The following is a 24,144-nucleotide window of genomic DNA, read 5'->3' as shown; positions in this document are numbered from 1 at the left end:
GTATGAATGAGGCTGCCAAGTAATAACTAAGAAGCCATTAAACATTTTTGTAGTGTAGTTTGAAAAAACTTGGTTTTTAAAGGTAAAGTGTGTACGTGATGTTAAAATTCCTACTCCTTTGCCAGTTTATGTGCAGGGACAAGCCATTTGTTGGTAGATTTACTGAGTGTAAACAATGAGGCGAATTCAATGAATATTTTAGTGTCATATATTCACTATATTTGCAAACCTGCAATCCATCTTAACCACGCACTAAATGCACTTAAATAGCGCTTCTTGAGTATTTAAATTGTCTTTTGAGTCTAAACATGCCTCCTTTCTATGTAAATTATGGTTATTAGCTATTTTAGCTTTATTCACTAGTCGAAGTTGGTATAAATGTTGAGCACATTTTAGCACAGATATTTTGGGTGCATAACTAAATTCAGTGCTAAAACAAGGCTAACCATAAGTGCTAATAAACATTTTAACATTTATTCAAAGTGAATTTACTTTGTGCCTCTGTTTGGAAAAACATTGGTCTTTTTTTTCTCCAGTTCACTAGCTCTTCAACAAAAAGTTTATGATCTAAGATTTTTCAATGTTTTTGAAAGAAGTCCCTTATGCTCACCAAGGCTGCATTTGTTAGATGAAAAATACAGTAAAAACAGTAATATTATGAAATATTATTACAACTTAAACATTTTTAAAATTAAAAATTGGGTAACACTTTAGTTTAGGGTCCAATTCTCACTATTAACTAGTTGCTTATTAGAATGCATATTACTCGGATATTGGCTGTTTATTAGTATTTATAAACCGCGTATTAATGCCTTATTCTGCATGACCATATTCTACATCCCTAAATCCTACCCAATTCCTATCCAATACCTAAGCTTAACAAATACCTTACTAACTATTAATAAGCAGTAATTAGGAGTTTACTGAAACAAAAGTCATAGTAAATAGTTTGACCAAAAGTGTGACCAAAAATTGTAATTACTGTTTTCTATTTTAATATGTTTTAAAATGTTATTTATTCCTGTGATGGCGGAGCTGAATTTTCAGCATCATTACTTCAGTCTTCAGTGTCACTGTCCTTCAGAAATCATTCTAATACGCTGATTTGCTGCTCAAGAGACATTTCTTCTTATTATCAATGTTCTACTTAATAGTTTTGTGGTATCCGTGATACTTTTTTTCAGGATTCTTTGATGAATAGAAAAGAACATAATTTATTTGAAATAATCTTCAAGTCAACTGTTTTATTCAAGTTAGTCAAATGATTACTTGTATATTATGGAAATTATGTTTCTGCAATGAATGCTTTCTTTCAGTCTTTCAGTCAGAGGCTTTTTCTTAACCAACACCTGAGCTGACAAAGAACGAATAAAATCACAATTTCTTGCTCTAACATTGGAATTATCTTAATCTGTTAAATAACTCATGTATAAGTGAAGTGTTTTAAGAGTGATACTATGAATGATTAGCCACTCAACATGATCAGGCTAATCTGGGATGTGTCAGCCTCTGCAGCGACTGAATGTTCGTTCACCCTGACCCATTTCCTTTGAATTAATCCCAGCTATAGTTGGGGAAAAAAGAGCCTCTTTGATCTTCTAATGAAGGGACACTCATCCCTATATTTCTGTTCTAAGTTTGTCTACTCACTTTGGTGTGTCTGTGAGCTCTCACCAAGGAATTCCTGGAATAGGGTGAAGTAGTTTGAATAATTAGGCCTTGCTTTCAAAATCTCAGTCTCCTCCTCCATCCTGCTTCTTCCTCTTACTGTCATCCATCATTCAGCTCTCAGAGCTGCCATTGGTCATTACTGTGCCAGCTCGCTTTGCATGATGGCGTTCGAAGAAAGTCGACCACCCTACTTTGATCCTGTTTTTTCTCTTTCCTTAAGGATGATAAGAACACCTAAAGCCCCTTCTACATATAGCTTGATAGGTGATGCGATCGAGCGGAAATCTGCGTGCTTGTTTGAGTGCGCTGCAGCACTTGTGTGTTTTCCGGGATTAGAGAGAGGGTTAAAGGCTAGCTCAGCAGTGGGGTGTTTTAGATTGGGTGGCTGTGGAGCTATTTCCAGACAGCTCTGCTGGAGGATGACTAGAAAAAGCACTGGATTCATTATTCAGAAGGCAGTGGAGTAGTACACAGCAGCACAGTCTGTCAGGCCAAGATTACCTTTGTGCATTACTCTGACATGCGAGGAGAGCTTAAGGTTTGAGTCTCTACCCTGAGGCGTGAAACCAACCTGACTGAAAGTAGGGTTGTACAGGCCGTCTGAAAGTTATCAGGTAGTCTACGGAGTTGTGAAGTGCGAGAACATGGAGCACAGGCTTAGATTACCAGTGATCGTTCAGAATGTAGGGTATGTTTTGCATTAAAAAAAAGGATCAGAAGATCTTTTGAGGCATGTTGAAGCAGTGTTTTGTGGCTGCAGACCATAAGGCAAAAAATTTATTTTCATATATATTTAAAATGCCCCAAAATGTATTGCTAATATGCATTTTAAAGAGGTCATAAATTGAGAAATTTAAACTTTTGACATATAACAGGTCATCATACTACAAGAATATACTGTAAGTTTCAGAACTGAAAGCTTCCTTGTTAGTCCAAAAACAATTTTTATTGAAACCAGGCCCAGATTGTGGAATGTGCCTATTTATTAGTGGAATGTGCCTATTTATTACATCATAAATAGGTGAAAGACCGCCTCTGCAAAAGAAGATCAATGCCTACTTCTACATCGTTACTACTGTAGTCCCGCCCACTGATTTGCTCATGACAAGTAGTAGGTAAATAACAAATGTGACTCTTAACACTGGATTGAGCAACTAAGCGATAAACTTGTCTTTGAAGAGTGCAAAATGTTGTGCAGTGCCAGGTTGTGGAAAAACACAGTAGCTAAATTGGATTTGCAGAGAGCCTGAAGTTAAAAAACTATGCTGTGCCTTCTATATTGGATCCGACAGGAATGGCGCAACACACTTATGTGAGTAAAAAAGTTTTTACTGTGTCACTATTGCTTTGTACAGATCGTTTGATATGTACAGATTATGTGTACATGTCTAACCAAAATCACCAGTGACCAGTGATTTCTGATATGTAATGATTCATGTACAGTCAGATGTTCTCTGTCTCAAAATCATTTATTGTCAGTAAATCAAACCAGTGACTAAACAGTCAACTTCACATTGTTTCTCTTAGTAGGATGAAAATAATCTGTTATTTAAACTGTGATTAAATTATATATAGAAAGCGATCAAAGAACGCTTCCTTTACAATCGCTGGAGCTGTCAATCAAACAGCGCAAGGTTATCAGTGACTGAGTTCTGAACTCTTGCTAAAACTCACGTTTTATTCAACAAATCTCTTATCAGGGTTTGCACAAGGTGCTTAAAGTACTTGAAGTACTTGAATTTGACTTTTTGAAATTTAAGGCCTGGAAAACCTTGAAAATACTGATATTCCTGAAAAGGTACTTGAAAAGTCCTTGAATTATTGGAAGACGATGTATATATGAAATCAGTGTTAAATTTAAAAAAAAAAACATAACATCTTTTAACGCAAAATTAACGTTGCAGCCCGTCTAATACAGACTTTATGTAGCCCCGCCTCTTCTCAGGGCTGCGCTCGTTGTCTTCTTTCTTCCGGTTTGTATTTCCAGTATTTATGAATGGAGTGCTCGTTTTAAAATCTTCCCGGTCGGGTCTACTGAGATTTGTTGAGACATCTGTTTTAAACATTACAATGCTCATGATAACTTTTGTTAACTCCGCAAAAAGTAAGTCCACTTCACCAGCTAAGTACTCTTTGACAACGCTGCCATAAGCTATGGTTTGTCCTGCATAGAGAATTACGAGGCCGCCTCCGTCAAATTTCGTGCCACCTCCGGCTGTCAACAAAACTCAGACAGGCAGTCACATGCTCAGATACACCTTTTCCACCGACACGGTTCTGTTGCGGGTTCCCGGCCTGTGTCCATTCTCGAACCGTTCAATATTGATGCGTAGATTGTGGTTTATCATTTATCATTGTGGTTATATCCGCGTATTCTGCGGATAATCAGCAGGTGAGGCAGGAAGTAATAAAAAATAATATTCCAATTAATTGCGGGTGGCTGAGAGATAAATCAATAACTCTCATTTCACGGTAAAACACAACAAATGTGCGTCACTCTTTTACTTTCATTTTCAACTGAACGTATTACTCTTCAGAGAAAACCAATCAAGGAAAACATGTGCCTAGAGCACCTCCTTCAATCTAAACATATTTATATTGTTTTATTGTTTTATTTTAAGATTGGAAATTTATTTTTAATTGAAAAAACATACTTCCTTAAGCCGCCCTGTTGTATTTAGCATATATTTTAAATGTATTTTGGCCAGTATACTGTATGCATGTGGAGATAAAAACATGTCTTTTTATTTCCTTACAGGTTAATGCAGATGTCAGTGAATGTGATAAGCACAGAAAATGCTGCATTTATTGTATTGATGTTATTTGTGGCATCTTAATTTGTTTGAACAGGAATATTAGATGGATGAATGCATACCTTATGAAGCAAAGAGGATAATGAATTAGGCCCATTGGAGTGCAAAAAGCTCTATCAATACTAACTCAATTTAAAGACTCCGAGTCGGTGGGACTAAAAGGACTAACGATGTTTAAAGATGAAACTGTTTCTTAAGGCCAGACAGACAGCAGAATCTCTATTACTCCAGCCCAGACACAATACACCTTAACATTAAGGTCATTCAATTTCCCACTCTGCTCTTCAAAGTGGGCCAAGTGATTTGTTTTCAGTGTGTATTTAAGAAGAAGCCCTGGAGAAGTTTAGCATTTAAATTGGTTGATCCCAGCACATTTTACCACAGCTGTTTTTGAAGCATCGTTCTGATGAAAAATCAAAGGAAATGTGCAAATGCATGACCTTTCCCCGGCTCACTAGCAGACAATGTCTGAAGAGCTTGTTTTTGCTGACATCCATCTTTCTTTTATACAGTTTTGTAAGACTTTACCAGGTACTTGGTGAGACAAAACATCACAAATTATTTTTAGACAATAAAAAGAACCTCACCACAGGTCTGTAGGTGAAATGAAAAAATTAAAAAAGAGTTGAGATGCAGAGGAAAGTTTCAGAGAGATAGTGACAACTGCTGGTTTACAAACTTTTGTAGTGATGGTTTATTTTTGAGTAGGAGCACTTTTTTTTTTTTTAATGACAAATTACTATTGATATGTACTAAGCCCTGCTCATGGCATGGAGGAAAAATATATTGTAGCCAAGAATTAAAAATTCAACTTAATACGTGAGCATGTTTTGTTAATTCATTAGTGGTCATGTTTTATCTTTTTTTTTAAATTTTTTTTTTAGTTGTTTTAGGTAAATTGCGGTCGCATTGTACTAATTCATTCCCTTGTTTTATGTATATCAGGTATAGTTCTTGACACATTTTCTTAAGGAAAAAAATCTCAACTAATGCTGTAAACTATACAGGGAGTTTGTACTACATCCTCTCTAGAGTTCATTTTTCTAGCTGACTATCGAGTTTGTGGTTACTGAATGGCTTTTCTGAGGTACAGTAAATGTAACATTACATGACATATTGTTTACAAGCTTGTTTTATTGACGTCTTTTCGCTGTTGAAAAACACTGATTGAGTGATTACATGAGACATGATATAAATAGGGCATTTAATAAAAAATTTAACTTATCTCGCCTAAATGTATGCTCACTCTATATAATGTGTTTTTACAATGGGGCAGTTTTGTTGTGCATGAGTATACACACAACACAAGGAAGCTTAATTTTTAACCTTGAATTGAATTTACAAAATAAACGAACAAATAAACAAATTACAAGCAAAAGCACAAATAAATACAATAAAATAAGAATACAAATGAAATAACATTGAAATCACACATAAACGATTTGGCTTAGTGCGATTTTTTTTTTTTTTTTTTTTTCGCAGCTTGTCAACGAAGTATGGCTCCAAATGCTAATCCATCTGAAAGCACTGTGAGTTCGAGTCGCTTATAATGTTTATTTTCGAAAAAGCAACACGTGTCAAACATCTTTCCAGACATGAGAAGCATTTATTAACATCTTGTCCAACAAAAGACAACATTTAACAATATGTTTTTACTCCAAACTCACTTCATAATGACAGTTGAGCATCCTTCTGTGAGATGATGTGGCTTCTTACACAGAATAAGGCAGTCGCGTGTTTATTACTCATGTTTAATCAGGCAAAGCGTTTGAATCTTCTGTTTATTCAGCTACAGCAATAGTATGATGCCCATAGGGATTTCCTAGAATGACGTGTGTTATCTACTTCTGCGGCAGGGCATATTTGGAGTTTCTGCGCAAGAGTGCCCTCTGGCTTTCAGATGGAGAAGCATTTACTGCTGATCACAGAGCCTTACAGCTCTGACAAGCTACGCATAAAATAATCCCCATGCCTTTGCCAAATCGCACGCGGCTTAATTGTGATTAATCGTGCAGCCCTAAGGAATACTACAGAAATCGAATGTTTCATTGTATAAATTAAGTACAGATGAATTCTTCTTACTATCTTTTGTTCTTTGATTAACTTTAATGACACAGACAGCAGCAGGTATATTAGGCTGCTGTCACTTTAAGAGCTAATGCATGGATCTCATATACTGTTACACATGCAATTTCTTTCGTAACTGTTTACATTCACTTAAGACATCACGACTGTGTTTTTGTGAATACTCATCAAGACGGGCACTTTGACATAATTTTGTCCTTTTCTGAGTGTTTAAGCACAATAAGCCAGGAAAAAGCACTCAGTTCGGTACTCGAGAGGTGATTGAGAGGCGGCTTCATGTTTGTGTGCTCTAAGTACCCAGAGCGTACAGAAAACTGTCTCTCAGAGAGCATGCAAGTACTACTGAATGCTTTAAAATCACTGAATGTTTAAATTAAGTCATGCATTTGATAAACTTTAGTAAGCATGAAACCTGTTTGAATGAGTAAAATTATGCACAATACCTGCAATCCCGCTTCGAAATTTAAGCCCTGGAAAAAAATTAAAATAGGGAATTTTTTTTTTTATCTACTATTATTTACTCAATATATGACCAAAAACGAAAGCTATAATGATAACTCTCTTAGCATCAACACAAAACGGATGATAACTTTCTGTTTATTCTAAGCAAATACTGCAGTTATGATCTGCACAGTTATTGATTACTGGGCAAAGTTTTAATATCGTGCAAAGCTGTAAAGAATGACTGATCTATTTTGAAATGCTGAGGAACTCATGGGGAACAGTGCTGAAGTGCTGAAATTGATTTTTTTACCATTACACTGGTGAAACAATACAGTTATTGACAACATTGGTGGGAAACCAGCATCATGCTGAATTCGCTCGCTGCATGCCAATTATTGTTCAATCATTTTTCAATCAAACGTGAATTCACACTGACTTTACATCATATGGTAACATGACTGACAGCAACTTGTGTTGGTAAGGCAATGTAAATTAAGGGTGGTGGTGGGGAGTAAAAGTACATGACAGTGCAGAAGGGACATGTTTGTGATTACAATGTTTAACCACTGCAAATACATGTCAGGTTTAACCGCAATAGGAGCCATAACCATAATCTTGATTATTATTTAGTGTTTTCTCTATATAAGACCAGTGTGGATTTAAAGAAAACATATTTAATGTGTAATTTATCATTCCTGTTTGTGTGCATTAATTTGGGTACATTTACCTGCCATATACAAAAAAATCTGAATAAAAATAAATAATAAATAATCTGAATGAAATTTTGGAATTTCTTTCTAAGTTATTTAATTATTTATTATTACTGTAAATCAAGGTGGCCACTGAACAGATTGTTATAAGAAATTGCATTTTGATATTTTTTGGCACACCCCTACAAATGTATTTGGATATTTTTTGGTGTTTGGGTGACAAGGTTTAATGATATTTGCTCATGCAGTGCAAGAGCCAGAATAGTTCAGTTGTCATGCATTCAGATAGATAGAATAAATAAATACTTCATTACATATGGGCAATGATTTCGATGATTGTTCCCTTTTGAGGAAGAAGATAAAAATTGATGATTGACAAAAGCTGAACCCTTGCTCTCAGCAGCATTGTGACAGAAGTGGTATAGGTATGATTTGTCTTTCCTGGGGTCTTGGTGAAGCTTTACATCGGTAACAGATTGCCAATGTCAGTTTCAGGCGGAATGACTTGAGGGTGATCATGTCACAGGAAACGTCTTTCCTTAAAGTTCCTGCCTGACAGAAAATTCTGAAAAAGTTATGTCACTATGTTTCTGACAAATAACTACCATTACATCTGAGAAAATTCTATCTACTGAGCATATTCAGCTATTAACAATTAGAAATCAGACTGAAGGAAAAACACCAACTGGGACTGAAATTATTCTCTGTTAGGTTTTAGTCCCAGGGAACACTTTCAGCTCTGTGGCGGCGTGTCTTTGATTAAATGCTTGTACTCTGCTTCACGCTGGACTCTAAGCACCTCCTGAATAGCCTATCATGGTAGGTAGACAAGTTTCACTATTATGCTAGATACTGTAGTCTTATACTACCCAGTATACTCTTATAATCTCTCACTCATCATGGGTAGCCACGGTTGTGACAGTGAGGAAGTTAAGCTTCCATAGGAATTAACTGAAAACTCTCCGCGCCAGTATATGCGAATCGTTATGCCAGTGTTGCCGTACGCATTTTACTTTCACTTTCACATTAGCGCCAATTCAGGGGTGGCAATTGCTTGAATGATGGGTTCATTATTATTCTTATTGACTAACACAGCAACTACAAAAACACAACTAATCCTTTGCAGGTTCCCTATTACAACCATTTTGGACATGCGCCCCCCTAAGTTTATCTAAATTTACTCACGCCCCATTACCCCCCAACCAATGGCAATATAATTGATATATACTTGATGCGTTTGAACATCATTGCTATATTATTTAATAGCCTATGCTGCATATAGTGTGCATACTATGTACTATAGAGGCTGTTCACATGTTGCACTCAAGAATGCGCGACAAGTGCGCTCAAATAAAGAGCAACAGCGTTGCGACGCTCTTCCTGTCTACGTGTGTATGCTTCTAAATTAATAGCTCTCGCCCCACAGGTTGAAAACACCTGCCCTATTAGCACTGGGTTTAAAAACTAACTTCCCTATTTTAAAAATTAAGCCTTAAAGGGTAACAAAATATAAAAGAAAAACGTTGAAATAAGAACAAAGATGCAAATTAAATAAACAGTGCTGTATTTTTTCAGCCAGGTTTATTTAACAGCGTCCTTCAAGTAAGAAATTGAGTAATCAAATATAAAAATAAAACTGCATTGTCTTCACTGTATGAATTAAATATACATTGATTCTTATTAAATTTATTCAGTCAGTGAGTGCAGGTATATTAGGCGGCTGTCACTTTAAGACCTATGTTTTTTGATTCCGTAAACAAAATTAATAAATTCTTACGTATTTCAAATCAAATTTTGGGTTGTTTTGGAGGATGTGGTAGTGGCTCACAAAGACTGAACTTGAAGTAAAATACAATTATATTCCACTGGTGACTGTTGGGTTTTTCCATGCTCTGGAGGGTTATTCCAAATGCGACATTTTCTCTCAAGTGATTGGATGTGATACCGACTGGCAAAGTCAATGGAAGGAGAGCTAAGGAGGGATGTCTAAATATAGGGTAGTGCTTGGTGCAGAATAATCAAGAATGGTGTTATAATCTGTCTTCGAAAGAGCGGAAGTAAGTGTAAAAGCTCTTCAAGACATTTCAAAGATATTCAGCAAAATTACATTCTCAAATAATGTTAATGCATCATTTTCCTCCATTTGCATCCAAAACTGTCCTGTGGTCTTACTGTTAGAGGAAAAGGTTCAGAGTTTGTTTAGAGATATTTTATGTTCTGTTTTTCTGCTGTTTGTATTGAGATTGAATAATAATTTAATTCCTTTCAGGCATGCACAGACTATTATGTGTATTTTACATTCATCTGTTACTAACATGCTCATGGTGTCTAAACCTCAAAGGGTCCCCTGTTTACCACAGAATTCATGAATGCAATTTTCTTTTCATTATTTACAGAAATGCAATACCAACCCCCCCTTTCTGGTACTATTTAGTCTCATTTATCAAATATGACAGTTTATGTTATACTCTTGTCATGGGCAGGGGGATGTATTTTTTATTTCTTTTTGATAAATGTTAGATGTTGTTGTGAGAACAGCTATTTACTCAAAGGGTTTTTGAGCTGATTTTGAGACTAATTGTTTGCATTCTTCATTCTTCAAAGAAAACAATAGCCTACATAAATGATTTATTGGTGTTACTATTACTAGAAAACTTAATAGTATTATGCTTGATATGTGCCAGGAAAGATAACTGTTTGTTTGATCTTTTTTGTTTGCTCAAACTAAAGAAAAACATCTGTTTATCAATTTACATTTAGCTCAAATAACTATCAAATAGGCAGAAAGTAGTAATATTGACATCACTATATTTATGCCTGTCAGCATGCATTTGTGTGAGTGTAATTTCATGTTTATGTCATCTGTAGCTCCCCATGATGAGAAAGGAAAAATGTAGATGACCCCTTAGCTGTGTTCCATTGACAGACATTAGTAGTAGCAGTAAGAGTAAAATGAAGATGTCGTTTCAGCCGCTCCATCCAATATTAATCAAAACGACCCAATAAAAGAATCTTGTTAAATCATAGTAGAGCTTGACATTGAGAAATTTCGTGCCAGATGTATCTGTCTTGCCAAGATTGCAAATGAAAACTTTATGGAAAAACACATTTCCTTTCTTAGCCACTTCATCTTTTTGCTGAATATGCCAGAGAATGTCAATGTAAAGGTAAAGGTAAACTAAGACAGGACAGAAATGCTCATAGAAGAGAAATCTGTGTACAGCATGTGTACGCCCAATCAAGGAGAGAATTGTATTTTATTGCTATCGGACATTTGATTAAAGGAAGCTGATTGCCTCAGATCTGGATAGAAAGCCTGCCGAATGCCTTAACATTCTGCTCATGCGGTGTGTGATCATTTGTTAGTATGTGGAGTCTAGCGGCGCTCAGATTGAATCAGAGCGGTGCCTCCTTATCTAGATTGAAGGAAATAATTTGTTACAATTTTCTATTAAGTCACATTCAAAAAGGCATGTGTTACCTTAAGGGCACATTTAAGGCAAATTGTGCTGCCGCAGAAGTTCACTGTCTCTTAAGATTGCTGGCTGTTTCATTTCCAACCACCGTCTTGGGCCGTTTGATGTATTAGCGAATGCAAACAACATGAAAGTGTAATGGTGTTCGCCGTGTCTGGGCATGACACGACATCGCCGTATTTGCACTAGGTGACCTCTTTGTGTCAGGAGCACGGAGTGGAGGGTGAACCATGTTTGCTCTCCAACACTTTGTCTAATGCACTTGTCACAGAGGCCTATTTTAACTCTGTCATGAATGTGGCAAGACACCTGTCATAATAATTCCTGTTCTTTCCTCACTTCAGCCTCTGTCCATGCAGTATACATTAGTTGCTGTTTCATAGTTCTTGACGTGGCTAAAAAAAAAGTTTGGTGCTACTGTGGTGTACAGTATATGACCACTTGTGTATGAACTTTTGTTGTTTATTTCTTAACGGTTGTTGTTATTAACAGAGATTGAATAATCATGATTTAACTCAGAGCAAGTATTTTTAATTACTGCACAATTCTAGAGGAAGATTTTAAACCTCTCCATTTTAAACCAAGTAGAAACTAAAGCGATTAAATAACAAACGTGCAAATTCAAATCTGAGTATACAGTGCTTGATGTGACATGATCACTAGCAGTTAGACTGCACATATTTCGTTACACTAGTTTGTGGTCACATGCACATTCTCAATCTCACTCACTGACTTCAGTCACTTGTCACAGCGCTAGTCTGTGACAGGCCCATTTTAAGAGCTCACCAGAGATATATGTTTGCCATAATAACAGCAATAACAGTTTATCCTGCAATAACCGTGCTGAGACGTCTTCGCACTTTCATTTGGGTCACACTTTATATTAGGTGTCTTTAACTACTATGTATTTACATCAAAAAATAAGCACAATGTACTTATTGGGTTCATATTGTATTGCAAAACACCTTTTCTGCTATTGTAAGGTTAGGGACAGATTTGGTGGTACAGAGGGTAAGCTCAACAGTGTAATTTTAGATGTAATTACAGAATTTAATTACAGCAGTAATTACATGCAGGTATTTTTTAAGATACTGTACAAGTACAATGTAGAAACATACAAGCACATTGAATTAAATTATTAATTTAAATGTCAATGCATAGTAGTTAAATATACCTAATATAAAGTTATTTGTAAGGGTGCTCCGATCAGGATTTTTGGGGCCGATACCGATCACAAATACTGATCACCGAAATAAATAATAGGCCTAACTATTTTTAACAACAATGTATTTTGTTTTTTACGTATAAAAAAATTAAGAGATGAGCAATTATCATGAATTGACAACTTATTATTTATTGGCAAGAAACATGTGCAACATATTCAATTCTCTCTCTCAGAGGTGATTAGTAACAGATTAACAAATTTAGCATTCCTGTGAAATAAATAATAAAAAAAACAAGAAAAAAAAAAAAGTCTATCAACAGAAAGTAATCAAATATAAAACAACACTGCATAGTCTTCACTTTATACATTAAATATAAATTATTCCTACTAAAGAGCATTTTTGTCTGATTTTGTCTTTTGTTGTTTGATTAATATTGATGACAGACGGCAGCAGGAAGATTAGTCTGCTGTCACTTTAAGACTGAATATGCGGATCCAATATCAGGTCAAAGTTCACTTTGCTTGTCCGTGTTCCAAACGGCAAATGCAGTGAAGCAAATTAAGCTGCGCATAGAAAAATTGTCTCGCAAGTTTTGCATCTTCTGATCGGCCTTTATAGAGAATCAAACCAATCAAACTATATAAAGCTATTATCGGCCAAAAACGATTGGCCCCGATCAGTCGGAGCACCCTTAGTTATTTGTGTTACTTAACCTAAACAAAACTTAACTGAAGTTGATTCTAATAAATATTCACTTGAGTAGTTTTGGAACAAGTATAGTGGAAATTTTTTTTTTTTTTTTTTAAACATATCCCTGATGTGTGATGTTGAAATCTCATCGTGTGCTGCAGTGCAACAGTGTTACATGTCACAGTAATCTTTGACACTGATAACAGAAATGTTTAAATATATATATTCCACTAAATAAGGAAATTTCACAAAATAATGCATTTTGCAAATGCATATTATGGCTTCCTGCTTGTTAAAAAAAACAATAAAATAACATTTCCTAATTATTGCACCCCTACTGAAGGGCATTTCAGACCCTTTTACAAAAAAAAAAAAAAGCAGTTTTAAAATTATAAACAATAAATATTATTTTATGAAGACAAGAGGACACTTTCTGGTTATGGATATTATTTAGGTGCATTTACACTGCATTCCTATGGGTCTCCAATTTATAGAAATCTAATCACACTCATCCACACAAAATGGCACTTGAATTTCCATACTTTACTGAATTTTAAAAACATTGAGGGATAACTCCAAATGCTTTCCATTATTTCAAGCGATAAAAATAAGGTGTTTAGTCTACTGCGTTTCACTACTTTATAAACATTCCCACAGTAAAGGATGCTAATAAGGATTAGAAGCAAAGAAAAGGAAAGAAAATAAAGTTTTAAAGGACCCCGTGGAAATAGCCTGGGAGAGACACGTGAGTGAGGATCTGGGGAGAGAAATGAGAGAGAGAGAATAAAGAGAACATCCAGAATCTGTCTCCAGGAACCAAGCCCTTGATAAGACTAAAGGAGCTCTTGTGATATAAATGTCACATTAAAAAATGTTATGATATTTTATTGATGGACAAAGTAGAGCATGATGGAAAATTTACAACCAAGTTTGTCAGTGTGATGGATAATGTTTATTTGTAGCGCAGTGTCTGTATTACAAATTACTTGTGTAGTTAATAATGAAATCACATTAGTGCTTACACTTCGTTGCATGTGCTCAGAATGTGCTTTCAGTGATGTAAACACAATGCATCTTTTAATTGGTTTTATTTTGGTCAGGTGCTATTTGATTGTAATCTGATCATCGAAAACACATGTTAACATTTCCATAGTTAAAGTGATGATATTTGACATATTGTTATCTATGCTAATAAACTGCACATTTTAAATGTAGCTTAAGTGTTCAAATAATTTTGAATCCATAGTATATTATAACATACAGTATGATGCATACATGAAATGTTATGTGGGGAAAAAAGAAATCTGGCTTGCCATTTTGTGATTGATGCATTTGAAATGGTAATAATAGATTATAAAGTACATTTTGATCACTGTCACTACCATTTTGGCGTTTAAATTATTGATCGTAAAAGAAAAGAAAGAAAAAAAAGGAAAAGCTCATAACAAATTATTCCATCATGCTCCACATACACTTTATTCCTCATGGTGCTTTTGCATGAGAATAAAGGCAAATATTGAATTGTTGTGGCTTGCCTGAGCAGTACGTCCCTGTCACAGTCTGGTGTGTGACAGCATATGTTTGGACACCCGTAGTCAGATGGAAACAGACCTGTCAGCACGGCGGCAGGATGGGACAGTGAGATAATCACATAGTGTCATTTTGGGGGGCAATTACCCAGCTTGGAGTGAAATGAGAAAACCTGTTTTTTTCCTGCTGTCCTAATGGAGGTTCCGGTCATTAGTTAAACGAGAGTCTCTCTCTGGCTGTAATCAAACGTGAAGCGTTCAGTTTACGAGCCCATTATAAAACATCTGCTCCCCGGCAATGGCCTGCGGAGACTTACGTTTACTCTGCCGTAAAAGTATGTGAGGGCTATTGCTACTCAATTTCAAGTCTTTGTTAAGTTGTACAATCACACCGCTGCGATCTGAGTCATATTCACCTTTACTGGCCATATATGCTCTTTTCTGACTGTACAAATAATAATTTTACCAGTCATATTTTTTCTGTTTTACCAGTCATATTATTTTCTGTTATGTCTCACAATAAGCAGGCTGGTACCTGCAATACTCAACAATACTACATTCAGTACTGATCTTTTTTTCATTGTTAATTTTTAATTCACAAATTAAATCACATTTTTGCAGTAAACCATGTGATTCTCATAATGTAGTGTTAATTGTCTCCTCTGTCTCTCTTAAATGAAGCTGGATGGAGAGAAGTGAAAATTTGAAGGACCAAATCATCCTGTAAAGAATCCCATTTAACCCAATCCAATCTGAAACAGGCACACAATCCGCCTGCGCTTTGTGTAAAGCAGAATTCTGTAACAAGCTCCACTAATACCTCTGCCTCTCCTCTTCCAATAGACCAGCTTCCCAGCCAAGCAGGACCGCCCCCTCTGCCACCTGCTCCACATCAACACAAGCAGCATCCGTCAGTCACCTCCCTCAACCAATCACTGGCCAATCAGCCGACAGAGCTTCAGAGCGCATCTGAATGTGTGCAGCTGCAAGAAAACTGGGTTCTGGGTGGCACCGTGGGCTTGGAGAACAGGTACTTGTTTTTGCACAGTCATTCACTGTGCTTGAATTCACTTACTGTATTCAATATTCCATAGTCAATAACACATAGTGCATTATATGGGGAAGGAGTGAAAGAAAATAAGTGAGTGAATTCAGAAGCTAATTAAGTACATAAACAACATCACAACACATATGCTGTACTGTATATGCATTTTATCCTAAATGCATCTTAATACTTGATGGTAATAATAAAAATTATAATAACACTTTTATAACAATATTTACATACTTTGTCAATCATTATTTTATTTATTTTATACTCTTTTCCTATAGCTGAGCAGCATGTCTTTGTTTGTCCATGGATATATCTAGTTATGAGGCACGTGGCATCCTCATCTGTCCATACAGCAGCCACGGCTCATTTGTAAGGGCAGGTGGGGCAGTGCCCCACTGAAATATTCATCCAAAACATAGAACTCTATATAAACTGAATCAATAATAAATTGTAAATGTGTTCAAAAATCTGCAACAGATTTTCTAGACTATTTTAAGTTGTAAAGTGAACAAGATATTAAAATTTAACATATAGCTTCGGCAGGTATGTATTTTGCTTAAAAGTGGGGCAGAGGGTGTCTGAGTTCTCCCCAGCTCTATAGCGCCCCACAGTTTTACAATGTAAATCTGTGGTGAAAAATGGAACTGCAGCACACTCTAATTGAGAACCATTGGGGGCAGATTTCAGACTACTCGCTTATTTTCACGTTACCTTACATAAACCTCACTCCAGACCAAGACGATACACACACACACACATTTTGATTTGGCACAGGTTTTACGCCGGATCCCCTAGCGTATCAAATCAATGAAAGTATAAATCCTTTAAACGTGCTCATGTTAATCGCCTTTATATAGTTATGTTGTAGCCTTGTGTTTGTGTTTGTTTTATGTTTGAGAATAGACATTACTTTCTTTTCCTCACTGGAATTCCTCCACAACTTGTAATATTTTAAAACAACATTTGGAGGCAATAAATACTACATTAAGGCTAAGATAGCGTTCTATGTTTGTCGTGTGTACTCAGTGCATGTCAATCAACAGAGCTCCACCCTCAGGCTCAAAAACACAACCTCTGCCAAAAGTATCTGTGTGTATTCAGCGATTACAATATAAAGCTTAAAATGTTTATCATAAAATGGCGCAAAGACCCAGAATCCGCCCTACCTAAATTTACGGTCAGGAGCCGCTACTGCCATACAGCAATAATTAAGTCATCAGTAGGATTCAGTGATTAGACTTTGATGACTATCGGTTAAATCAGTGTACATCACGGCTACAAAGGAGGGAATTATATATGGTATTCAGACAATGCAACAAATGTCTGACACCCAAATAGGGATACAGCTTGTCACTTTTACAGTCTCTTGAACATTCAGTATCAAAATGAATTTCTGTGTTATGTATAAATATTAAAATTACACTTTACGCAATCAGTTACATTGGTGTCAGAATTAATATTCTATATAGTCATACATTTTCCATTTGAGTTCCCATCAGTTTTCACTGCTCATTTTTGAGAAAATATTGTGGTAAATCCTACCAAGACAAGCCTTTATGTAATGCACCTTGCTGTCACTACAGATATCTTGAAGTGTACTACTAAAGCTGAGGGTTGCCTACCCAGCATCCACCTGACAGACTGAATTTATGTATGCATGACATGAGTATCATATCAAGCATAAGTAAAAACATATCATGTTAGTCTTACCCTCTTCAGATATATACGCACTCAGAAGCTTTTTTTATACACACATTTGTTCTTATTGTAATTGTGGACACTGTCTCTTAACCTGTTTATTGTTTAATTATAAGACTTTTTTTTTTAATTAAGGGTTGAAAGTGCAAAATTAGTCTTCATAAAAGGATGACTTCCTTTACAAATTTTAGCCTTTGTTCATAACAGACCCACATAGTAAATAGTAATGTACTGCATCATAGATTTTCCACACCCTTATGCAGATTTCTAAGTGCTACAATCAGCATTTTCACTTCAAAAGGCTGAAGGGAATGGTCCCGGTAGACTGGGACCTGCAGAGACCGAATATGAATGCAAAAGCATTGGAAATAGACTTTATTAGCCAAAACAAAAGTCACCATGTGCAAGCCAATATTTCTTTTATGTATACATTAAATTACATGCAAACACAGATGATTAAATGATCAAGTAGTGGACACAAAGCACAAAGAAAAATGTTATTTCTTCATAAGAATAGTATTAGTACTTGAAACCTAAATCAGTCAATTCATGAAATTTGGTTGGTCTATATTTAGACTAAGTGGATGAAACATCAACAAGGGATCTTCCTTGACCTTTTGAAAGAAAATACTTTATGTATTGTGAAAACATTCTGTGAGTATCTAAAAATTTCCTCCACAGATCTGAAACTGCTTTCTTCAAAAAAATAATTGAATTTCTGACATAGGAAATATATATATAACTGACTGACGTGTAAATATGGTCAATCATGGCCAACAAGAAATGACTTCCAGCAGGAATAACTTTTTATAAAGCATGAAGGAGTTAAATCTTTCCTAGATGATATATTGTGGATAATGTCATAATGGCACAGTTTATATAACCCTGCATACACCCCCAGGAGCCTGAGCTGCCACCCACTCAAAAGGTTAAACAAGACGAATAACAGCTTTAAACTATTCACAGTATCATCACAAAACGTGTGCCATTAAATGCTTAACTCAAAATTGTGATTACAATGTGCTAAAAAAAAAAAAAAAAAAAAGCTACCAGATGGCCATCATTTCTCTCCCCATAAATACCATAAAATGTCAAAAGAGAAAATGGGTTTAATTTTTTTTTTACTTGCACAAAATGCAGTATGCATGTGAAACAGGTTTCACTGGATCTCTTTTTAAAGTAAATCATGATGGATGATATATTGACACAATTATTTTGCTATTGAAGTTATTGAAGGCTAGATGTTATTGTTATGCCAAGTCTAATACTAATAGCTACAGCTGAAATATGTTGCTTACAACCATAAAGCAATTTCAAACACTATTTGAAATTACTTTGTGCTCCCTGGTATGTAAAGCAAACATATACTGTATGTATTCATTGTTGCTTCCTATCATAAAATGATTGCAATATGTGTAGGCTAGAATACACTAAATTAATCAATTAAGTTAACCTAGTATGAACAAAGCAGTCGTGTGTGTGTGGCATATAGAGGAATGGGATGTCATTATAAAAATAAAGGTAGAGTGGATCATCTTGAATGAGTGAATCAAATTTAATTTCAGTCTACAATCAGCCTGGCCTGCAATTTAATGTGGATTTTCTTCTTTGGTATTTCGACATAATGTCAGTGTTTTTTTCCTTAAAGCTTTTCATTAACTTCCAATAAAACATGTCTCCTTTACCTCTGGAAATTTAAATGTGAAGTACTGACTATTTTTCATCAGCACAGGAATATATTTAGGACAGGAATAGTTTAAATGTTCGTAAATCACTTCAAAATCTGCTCTTTCTTAAAATAATAATAAATTGGCCATTAAATTGTTTTCTTTATGAAATGGAATTTAACGGAGAGGCCTTCCTGCCGTCGCACTGTACACATTCATTACTAACAGAAGTGTTGGTAATGCTGTGCGTCATGTTTTTGATCTTTTGCGGGACACAGCTGTTGTGCTCCATTGTGGAGAGGAAAAAAAACAACAACAAAAAGAAAGACTCTAGTGAGAGTATACTTATGGATATGAGGGGGAAAAAAAGATGTTTTGTAATCACTTCAAGTGAAGAATCTTTGTTTTGTGTCTAGTCTAGGCAGAAAACACAGTCTTCTCCTGTTATTAATGATCCCAGTAGAATTCATCTACTACTTCTCGCTCTTCAGCTTCCTCTCTTTCCTCCATGTAATACGCCAATCCGTCACCATCTTCTTTTCTCACTACTCTACCTTTCTTAGCACGTTGTCTTGAAAACTTTCCACTTCGCTGTCTGTCACAAACACTCTGATCTTTACATGCCAACAGAAAGGGACTGTCCTAAAATGGCAGTGGCGCAGAAACCTCCAGGGAGCGTCTTAAAATACCGCCACTCTGCCGAGTGCTGGAGAGGCACCTGCTGCTCCCAGACCCCTACTGAGGTGGCAGATGCTTCCGCCTCAAAGAGGATGCTTGAGTCCTAGTTGGAGTTGAGAGGATCTGTGCAATTCCTCCTTGTTTTTCACAGATTTTTTTTTTTTAAAAGTCTCACGTGCATGTGTTAGAATGAGGCCTTGTCTTCACTTTAAACTCATCTTTCACTGCATCACCAGTCACATACTCTTTTCACATATAGACTCAATCGTTTTAACTCTTTAAGTCAACAAGTAGTCCTTTGAAAAGCCCACTCTTTTCTTTAGCCTAGCTATCATTATATATCAGATTATGCTAGAAAAGGACTTTTATTCTTTTGTTTGCAATTTCTCTTTCAACCTCCAAATCCTCCCCTTTTCTTTTGTAGGGGCTCTTCTTTCGTGCCGCAGCATTCCAAGCGTCAACCCGATGACAAGGAAAGGTGGGACGCTGACAGAGAATCAGATTGTACAAGTACAAAAATCTCTTTGGGGTGAAGTTACTTCTTAGTAGTCCTAATGCGAACAACATTCTCACACCCTATAAAAAGGGGCGATGAGGATTAGCTTAGTCATTTTCTCTAGCTGGCGTCACACTCCCACTAATCAATTATGGATTGTTTGGCCTCAAAACGGCACACTGTCAGTGTATTTGTTAATCGTTTGTGAAGGCTTTTAAATGTGCCTCATTCAGTGTGCAGTGGCCCGGAACCTATCCGAGCCCTTGTGAAAAAAGTGTGTGTGTGTGTGTGTGTTTGGAGTCATGGCAGCAGCTCATAACCGTGCAGATTATAAAGTAGAAGTTTTACAATGGAGTCCTTCTGAATGAAAAGCAGGCATTTTAAAACCAGGCCTGTATTGAAATTTTCACAAAAGAACAAGCGTCTGAGTGCTGCTTGACCGTTGAAGTTTAAACTTTTAAAGAGTAATGCTGTTAGTAGCTGGAGAGTTATAAATGTTTCCTCATCTAAAAAATTCACACAGTAAAGGGCTGTTTTTGTTAAAGTTGCGGTGTTTAGAAATGAATGACCAGTTTGATGAATATATATATATATATATATATATATATATATATATATATATATATATATATCAGTTACATCAGCGTTACTTCAGACCTCATTGATTCTCGCGTGTCATGCACATTTAAGCTTTTTTTCCTTTTAATGGCGGTGCATGAAGGTGAAGGTGCATTTTCCGCCACCTACTGCATGACACCTGCATGACAGCTGACATAAAATAAAGGATAAGACTCAGAATAGCCTATACCGATCAGTTAAAATAAAATGCTTAATTAGCCGTGATACCAATCCTTCAGACCGACTCGGGACATCCCTAATATATACTGTATCCAAACACAGAGCAAAATGAGTATGAGAAATAAAATGTCCAAACAAGCAGTCCCTAAATCATGAGCCACGAGGAAGACCAATGGCACACCAACAATAAAATTTCTACACAGCAGTTCGTACAGCCTCCAGTATGAAGCTAGCAAGGATAGAGCTTTCAGCAGAGCGGCAACAGCCAACCACAGTAAACAGCTATTAACAAAGCACGGATATTTGTTGGAATATATATATATATATATATATATATATATATATATATATATATAAATGAGGGATTTTATCAGAATAATTCAAAGGTTTATGGGCTTTTATGACCAAGCTTAAAATGCATTTTCCATTTTCTTGCCATTATTTTGTGGTATACTGTCTTTTTTTCCAGCACATTTAAATCAGACAGCAAACTTAACATTCACAACTCAGGTAAAGTATGATTTCTTTTGCTCTGGCACAGAAGATTCGGCAGCGGTGGAGCGCCACTGATGAAAAGCATTGCAGAAAACACTGCCATCAAATGCTGATTCATACACATCATTATGGGTTATGTTTCTTATCATGGAATCTAGAGTTCAGTTAATCTCTGTTCACTTGGACTTGAATTTGTGTTCTTCTTTCCATCATAGCACATCATTATAGACATTCATTTCACAAAAGTACAGGCACTGATCTGTAAACAGAACACTCCAATGACAGCCCTATAAATCAATGAAGTTATTACCATTTATATAGCTGTTTATTAAATTACAACTTTTGTTACATACAAAAGCTTGTGTCTGCAAAAAAGAAATAGCAAAGCTAAAACTGCTGTTTCCATGGTGATAAAAATAGTGATACAAAAAAAAGTTCTCAATAGGTCAGACTTTTTAAAGTCCCCATGTAGTCAATAATTTTATCTCTTAAAACTCATCTTTGATCACCAAAATTACATATTAAAACGTTTTTTCCTATGGAAAAAAAAGCTTGAAAGTAACTCTACACCCGTGCCTCATTTAATATACATGGATCTATGAATATGATAATTAGCCCCGCCTCCACTCACTTGCACGAGCTCAGATGAGATCCACCCGGTCAATTTACTAAAGTAAACACTGCACAATGGAATCGCTTTTTACCACGTCGGACACGTAACGGTAATTAATATGATTAGCGTTTTGCTTGACTATGTTATCAAACAGCTAATGTGTTGCTAATGTTACACAAACCATGTTCACATTCACGAGTCAGACAGCTGTCTTCTAAGGATCAGTATCCTTAGAAACGCTTTGAACAGCTCAAAACATCAGTGGAGAAAGGCATATAGTTCATCATAACATCGTAATATGCATCATACACCCGCCATATTGCTAAATGTCCCCGATTTTTCATATCAACAGAAAAATATTCCGGGATAACCTTCTTTTGAGACTCCCTTGCGCGGTCAGTTCATTTGTGTCATCAGAAACACCAGCGATTTCAAACCACGGGTTTGAGACTGACTTTAGATCACTGCAGTTTTAAAGAAAAAAAAAAAAATTCAGCAATGGTGTTGACTTATGAATTTGCACATGGTTTGTCTTAAAGCATGTTAAAAACACCAGATAGACATATGAACAACATTAAAAACTTGATTTTCACCACAGGGGGACTTTAATAACTTTTAAAAAAGACACCACTAGGTTTTTTTTTTTTTTTTTTTTTAACCTGAGGTTTTGTTCACAGCTTAATCTAAAAGTTTCAGCAAAATTATTGTTTTTATATATTTATCATCCCATATCTTATCTCCTATCCCTAGGCACTTCTTGCTCAAGACTGGAACAGGCACCACATCTCTCTTCACAACTCCTAATCCCGGTTACACCATGGCGACTGGGGCTGTCTACTCTCCGCCAGCCCGTCCCTTAACCCGCAGCACACTATCAAGAGGTGCATTCAAATTTAACAAGTCGCATAAACGGTGTTCGTGGAAATGCACCGCTCTCAGTGCCGTAGGAGTGGCCACCCTGCTGTCAGTTCTGCTCTGCTACTGCATAGGTAACTGTGTGTATGTGTGTGTGTGTGTGTGTGTCTTGCTTATGTGACCATGAGGTACTCAGGTGCGAGCTGTTTTATACAGCCTGCCCCCATAAGAGATAGCGAAATAGCTCATCAGGTGGAGTTTTTCTTCCCAAACCTTCATCTGTGGCCAAAACACCTGGTGCTCTGCTCTAAATAGTCGCCCAATTCCACAGAGAAAGTCACATACACACATTTACTGGAAAAAGACATCAATTTAATGATTAATAACTGCAGCAAAGCAAAAGCAACATGAACAGATCTTACTTATTGTCTGCAGCGATCTATATTCACTCTGCTAGCCCTTACAAACATTATAACTTCAAATTTTTTTATTCTCTCAGATTTCTTAACATTGTTTCCCCACTGTGAGTTATTTGCCGCAGTTGGAGGCTCCTCCCCCCCTGCTGAAGGCCTGTTAGAAACATTCATCCCTCCAAAGATCAAACTGAGAGGAAGAGAGGTGTGTGAAGCGCTGCCTCCTCAGCAAGCTCCCTCGCTGTGAACTTTGAAGGAGACTTTTCCCAAGCTGGTTTTTCACACATCGAGCGGTTAAAAAAACAACTAGAAAGAGTTTGCCTAAGATTTAACAGCAGTGCATGAAGAAGAGGATGTTTTGAAGAGAGAATGGAGGAAAGAGTAGAGAGGAGAAAGAGAGAAAATGAGAGAAACTCCTGTATTATATAACACAGCAGGTTTTGATCTTCAGGCTTTTGATTTTCGTACTTTTCCCTCTTTTTTTTCTTTTTAATCACTGGAATTTGATTTAATTTTCTCAGCAATAAATGTTTTCAGTAACGAGCTAAAGACTAATCTGAAGTATATTCAAAACAGTTTGCATCAAGACCCCATGCAGTCATAATTCAAAGAAAATGTTTTCAGACAGCAAAAAAGACATTGTGCACTATTCAGAGCAGATTCTAATGAGGAAGAAGGTTCCTTTTTAAAGTACTGCTCTTCTGTCCAACACATGCATAACGGAGAGTGCAAATTACCTTCTAAAATGGCTTTTAACAGCTTTTAAACTATATCCTTTTGCAAATGAGAATGT

The 24,144-nt window shown here is 36.2% G+C and overlaps 1 protein-coding gene across 6 annotated transcripts in view; it reads left to right on the top strand.

Moving 5' to 3' along the window:
* si:dkey-237h12.3 (teneurin-3) overlaps positions 1-24,144 on the top strand; it is a 117,077-nt gene that overhangs the window by 44,810 nt on the left and 48,123 nt on the right. For all 6 annotated transcript variants that reach the window (XM_051918323.1, XM_051918327.1, XM_051918326.1 and 3 more), the window contains 2 exons: positions 15,428-15,614; positions 22,834-23,072. In XM_051918323.1, coding sequence (XP_051774283.1) covers positions 15,428-15,614; positions 22,834-23,072 — 426 coding nt within the window. The remainder of the gene's footprint in view (positions 1-15,427; positions 15,615-22,833; positions 23,073-24,144) is intronic.

The sequence above is a fragment of the Ctenopharyngodon idella genome, chromosome 14 (assembly GCF_019924925.1).
Source record: "Ctenopharyngodon idella isolate HZGC_01 chromosome 14, HZGC01, whole genome shotgun sequence".
Classification (NCBI taxonomy): Eukaryota; Metazoa; Chordata; class Actinopteri; order Cypriniformes; family Xenocyprididae; genus Ctenopharyngodon; species Ctenopharyngodon idella.
This window is presented reverse-complemented; position numbering and strand designations above follow the sequence as displayed.